We start from the raw sequence: 6,281 nt of genomic DNA on the forward strand, positions 1-6,281 counted from the left end.
TAGCAGCAAACCCTGTCCACAGGAAATTCTCAGGCAGCACAACACACAAAGGAAAACCACACAGGGCTGCAAGTCAGAACGTCTTTACTTCCTTAAAATAGGGCTAACTATCACACCCGGTATTCAGACCGACGAGTGCAGGGTTTTTCTGTCGCACCAAATGCTGTTGCAGTGACATGCAGTGGCAGCACGCTTATTAACCAGCTGCCACTTCCTCCAGAATCATCCGAGAGTATCAACACAGTTTGCAAAAGGTAGTAACTGGGATCTTGTCAAAACAAACTTTAGATCTTACTTCTCACTTAAAAAGCCCAATTTCCTTTTTGATTTTAGAACTGTTTAATGCCTGTCAATAAAGACTAGGTAGGTCTTTTTAAACTGTCACAGTGCTGCAGTATAACATCTCATTTAAAACATGACACCTACTTTTGAACGTTTTCAGGATCTACTATTTGTTCACTGTTTGTATAAAGAAAAGCACCACACTGAGAAGTAAGAACTCATAAGGAATGGTACCAGCTATGTTCAATAAACTCACCACCAGCATCAAAAGAATGGTCTTCTATACCAAAAGGCCAAAAATTAGAAATGAATCTGTGGCCTGGTTCCATTTCAAATGTCTGTCACAGTATTACACACGTACATCACAGAGCAATAAGATCAGAAATTTTGTTCTCTGATGTTAATAGGATTTTTACTGATCTTCAGCACTAGAGCAAAAAAATTGCTTTAGGTTACAGAAAAGATAACAAAAGAGTCTCAGCAGGAAAAAAAAAAAATACCCCAACATTTCTAACCAGTCTTCTAATCAACATTTTGGCCATACAGCCAGGATAATTTTTAAAAAAAATTAACTCAAAAAAAATTTTTTTTAATTCAAAGTTCTTTCTGAACTCTAACGTAAAAAAAAAGATTTCTACAACTTTAGTATTGGAAGATATTTAATTACAGGGACTCCACCTCTCTAGAGAAAGTAACTGTAAAAACAAATTATAAACATCAAGCCCATTAATCAAAAGTCTTCTTAACAAATCAAAACACAGTAGATAAGTACTGTAAGTATATTGGAGACAGCCCCTGCTACTCCACAGTTCAATTCCCAGCCTAAGCATGGTGAAAGAATAAGCTCCGAGGAGAGGAACCTGTTCAGAGAACACATGCTGTTCTGGAGGCACAAGCAGCACTGCTAGGTAGGATAAATGCCTCTGTAAGAATGGAAATTGTATGTACTTTGTAAGGTATCAAGAATACTTTATCCACCCACTACATGCATGTGTGTCTATGCAGATCAGATGAAGACCTAACTTTCAACAGCAGCTCCTAGAGTGTGTGTGTGTGTGTGTGTGTGTGTGTGTGTGTGTGTGTGTGTGTGTGTGCGTGCGTGCATGTGTGACAGGGTGGTGGTGATGGCAGCTCTGGTAGCTATTACCTGTTCTTCTAGCTATCTTCTCCCATCTACTGACATTATATCTCTTATCTGGACTGAATGGCAACTACTCAGCTCTCCATCAAGCCTCATAACTATTGATCGATCAGATGCACTTTCTCAGGTAGCACAGAAGTGTAGCTGGAGGCAGAGCTAGCACTCAGAAGTCCTGCAGCTAGTTTCTTCACTGAGCATCAAACCAGCCAGAACTGGTGTTCTGGGATAAGATGGGATATAACTATTATCAATAAATATACCTGGTGGCTCATCAGACATGACCACTGAGGTCATATCTGGTTTCTGAACAAGGTATTAAAAAAAACACATCTAGTACAGTCCAATTCCTGATGCTAATCTCCTTCCCCCTGCAAGAACTACAACATAGCTGTTCAAAAGTCAGCTAGAGCTCCTAGTATTTACCTTCACTATCTATTCTGGTACAGATCTTGAATTTTATCCCCTTCCAGCTCTAGCCCCACTGCAAGTCTTATCTCCACTTACTCGATAGACACATACTACCCACTCCAACCTTAACACAGATAATTGTTTAACAGTACAGTTTATTTCTAGAATAGCCTCACATACATTAAGAAAGATTACAGCACCAAAACTGCAGCATCCCACAAAAAACCCTGGGGCACAGCAACAATTGCTCACAACTTTGAGATCGCTGAAAGCAGGAACGGAGCCAGAAAGCTCCAATAGCAACTTTGTCCACAAGCCAGACCGCAAATGCTGGCTATTAGATAAAGGACATCACCAAGGCTGAAGGAACAAGAAGCCTTGCTTCCTGGTTGCATACCTGATGTGACAGCCAGCTTGACAGTACAACTGATACAAGCAGGTTGACCACAGGCTACTGAGCTGCAYTTGAGGGACTTCTTATTTAAATCAGACCAAAGATGTCTCATAGTAGCAGTAGCAAAGCTCTTACCAGCTATAAAAGGGATAATGAATACTCTATGTCCCCTGGAAAACACTTTAAAATAGCATTCAGAGATACATAGTTGAACCAAATACATTGTCACTGACTGACTGGCTCTTGAATACATAACTACAGTAATTAACCAATTAAAAATGATGAAAAGATCACAGCTAGGAGGAAGACATATGCCAGAAAACAGAAGGAAGTGACAATGTGTGAGCATGGAGGGCTATGATTCAGTCTCCAAATTCTAGCTGCTGAGCTAGAGAAGACTACAGTCTGGTTGATGATCAGTCTGCAGTGTCGCTTCATGCTTATCTGAGGCTTTGAATAAAGGGGTCTAAATAACAMACACAGTCTTTAACCGAATGTATGACTGAAAGCAACTCCATAAGTTTAGGTTCCTAGTTAATGGAAAGACAGAAAAAGGAATCAATACTCACAGCAGTTCGATGGTAAAGGGTCAGCCCTGAAAAAGCCAGGAGAAGAGCACTAACAGTAGCCTGCAGAATCAAAGAAGGATCAACATATTGCTGGAGTTACAAAAATTGGAATTTCTCCCAACAACTATAAGCACATTTATAGTATCAGGAGCCTGTTTTCTCAGAGTAAACTTAACTTAGAATGTTAAAAGTCCTGCTCATCCCCCTCTCAAAGAAATATCAACTAATTTAACCAAAAATAGACTATTTTCACATTAGTCAGAAACTTCTGGATTCTTAAACAGCCATAGTGAACATTCATAAACACCTTATGTGGCAATCTGCAAGGCTCCACCAACTCTCCTAACTTTCCTTTTCCATTGTTTTTTTCCACCAGTCTGCATAGTTCCTTTTTTAGTCCATCTGCTAATACCAGAAATCCCATGCTCAGTCTTTTTTAGTAACATGTTTCTCAGTAAACCATGTTTCCATGTTATGCGTCAAAGTAAAGCATATACCAGACAAAGAAGAGCTGCAGAATTTCAGGCTCCAGCAGCATGCCTCATTAAGAGTGCAAACGATCAAGGTTTGATAAGCTTGCTATTCTCTTTATTACAACTTGCACTGAAAACCGAGCTCAAGTTTGAATTACAGAACTCCACCTGCATTTAGTACAACCTAGTGAACAAATAATTTTGCTTGCAAACAAAGATTACATACGAAAAAAACTTAGAGCTGTCATTCAATACACAACTATAGGACACGTCTTTGTGGTCAGTGATCTTTTAAAATACACTCAAACTGTCCAAATACTACGCTGTACTCAAAAAAATACTATTAAAATGCACTTTTGACAGTTTTCCTACACATCACAATAATAAAAATCCTATTTAAAGATAAGAAGAGGAAGCAGCAAGTAATTAGCTGATAGTTGGCAATGAGTAGGTCTACTGATGTCCAACAAATCCTCYGCTATGTAGGAGTAAATCAAGTACACAGCAGAAGAGAAGCACTATCAATAATTCAAAATACTACTATAAAAAATGGATTTTCATTATTATTTTTTTCCACCAAGAGTTACAGCATCTTCAAACATGTCTATCTTATAAATAAGGTATCTATCTTAGTTCCCTAAGGCAGATTAAGTAACTTGACAACTAGCTTGGACATCTCTGGTTACTCCAGAATATAAATAGAGAGAACTGATAAATATCTCCTTTCTAGCCTTCAGCTAGGACATAAACATTAAAAAAAAAAAGTGACAAAAAACAATGCTGTGCAGTATCTCACAGGAAGATTATAAATTTTCCTCTTAAAAAAAAAAAGTTATAAATATCACAACCGCCCATCTAACATTTTCTTGCAAYGTAACATAAGATAGTACACCATAAGAATGCTTAAGAAATACTTCTAGGCCTCTAAAAGAGCATATACATAGAGAAAATATAGGACACTTGATCTGTWACAGACTAAAACTGCACAACATAAGATATCTTTCCCATGACCTTCTAGACTGATCAAAAAGTTTGGTTTTCTCTGCCTTATAAAAAAAAAATCACAGATATACATGAAAGCAAAAGCATTCAGAGATCTCTTTTAGATCTCCACACTGGCAAACCACAAAGAACCCCCAGCCACTCATAGTACTAAAAATCTCATATCCTATGCCAAGTTTATTTTTTATTTGCAATTCAAATAAAGCTCTGAAAAAAAAAAATCTAACCTAAAAAAATCTAATCTAAAAATCTAAAAAAATATATTTAATTTTTTTTTTTAAACACAGTATAGCTTCAATGGAAAACAAGCTTTTAAGAAAATGCCCAGTTCTTCCAGGACTATTTTCTCTCAGCTGTACAGAATTTACAGTGGCTAATCCCATCATGCTACTTATCAGAGCATATACAAGGCAAGGGTTTTTAAATTACTCTCTAAATAATGGAAGCCAACTCTGCAACAGTTTCAGAATGAACTCGCAGACAACTAATACTAAAAARGTTTAAGATATCAGTGTATTCATTATGGTAATCAGAATTTACAGATGAAAAAGTTGACTAGATTAGTAGAGACAACACCACAAACAACATGAGTGAAAATACTGATATTTGATTAATATAGAAGAAAAACATTTTGTATTTAAGTTCGAAGTTACATAATAACAATTCATAAAAATTTAAAACACACTGAACTTATTTCTATCAATGTGAAAATATTTCACAAAAACAAATCACTGTGCAAAGCAACCCTTGAAAGTTGGCAGACTATCATAGTGAAAGTCATATTAAAAAGGGTATTAAAGATTTTTTTTTCACTGAAGAGTGGCCTAAGGATTAAGGAGGAAGTGCAGTTAGACTGGGGAAAACCTATTAAAACAGTGAAGTTGGGGAAAAAAAAAAAAAAGTAAGGAATAGTGAAATACACAGTTTGAAAACCATCATTACTGGCTACTTAAATAAATAGTAAGTAGCTCTAGTTGGCAGCAGGAGTAGGAATATTTTCAAAAAATAGCAATCTTCATAGTCTGCGGAGAGCTTTTAAGCAGATGAGGAGGAATATTTCTAACATCTAGTAAGCAAAATACAGCTTATAAGGTTAGGTATAAACAAGGAAGAAAATCCAGCTATTAAGAGTTAGTTAGACACATTTAAATATTCTGCAGTCCCTGCTTTTTAAGTGAGTATTAAAGATAAAACATCCTTCATTTCCCAAAGTAAATCCCAAAACTTTAACATTACTCTTCAAAAAGATTAAAAAGAAACTGCAAGGAAAGCCATTACTACAWATGAATAATCTCAGGATTTTTGAGAACAGTTAAAAGTGTCCGACTCGGTAAGTGCAATCACATTAAAGAATACACTTACCCACAAGTACTGCAGAAATTTTAATAAACGTGGACAGTAATAATACTCCATTCTTCCAAAGTACAAAGCTAATGCAAGACCATCTTTGTCAGGTTCGGTCTCCCCACTCTTCCCCTCCTCCAGCAGGAGTTAAAAGCCGACCAGAGCAATTAAAGGCAACATGAATAATGTACGGTGCCTGTTTATCTGCATCTCCGTTTCGACACTGAGCTCTGTGCCTTTAACGGATGCTGTGGCCACTTCTAAGCAGTAGCTGAGCTACTGAAACCATGTGACTTAACCACTTGTTATTTAGCATCTAACTGCTCAGTTTTCCAATATAGTTAATCCGTAACGTGTTAGTCTGGAACTAATAATAGCACTTTGGGTTTCGTACTAAAAAGCCCTTCATTCGGAAGGGGAAAGAAGCTTCTAAAAGCACTCTGTTTTGGAGGCTGGGGTTATGAAACACTATTAATGCCACCACRGTTGTCTGGATTGCTARCTGACCTTATTTTTTCTGTAACAARAAAAAAAAATGAAAGAARAGCTCCTGCTTTTATAATAAAAATGTCTTTTGTGAACAAGAAAGTAATAGGCACGACAGTGTCTTTTTACACACTACTGGAAAGCTTCCAGCAAATGAATACTACCAAAAAAGGAAAAAAAAA

The 6,281-nt window shown here is 36.8% G+C and overlaps 1 protein-coding gene across 2 annotated transcripts in view; it reads right to left on the minus strand.

Annotated features, from left to right (window-relative positions):
* The window catches only part of KIAA1671 (KIAA1671 ortholog), a 69,984-nt gene that overhangs the window by 49,542 nt on the left and 14,161 nt on the right, over nt 1–6,281 (minus strand). The window contains exon 6 of one of the 2 annotated variants that reach the window (XM_085310300.1): nt 2,795–2,854. The exons of the other annotated variant lie outside the window; for it this stretch is intronic. Coding sequence (XP_085166426.1) covers nt 2,795–2,854 — 60 coding nt within the window. The remainder of the gene's footprint in view (nt 1–2,794; nt 2,855–6,281) is intronic. 2 annotated transcript variants of the gene reach the window in all.

Source organism: Rhea americana, unplaced genomic scaffold (assembly GCF_003343005.1).
Source record: "Rhea americana isolate MKP2758 unplaced genomic scaffold, rheAme1 scaffold_315, whole genome shotgun sequence".
NCBI classification, from domain to species: Eukaryota; Metazoa; Chordata; class Aves; order Rheiformes; family Rheidae; genus Rhea; species Rhea americana.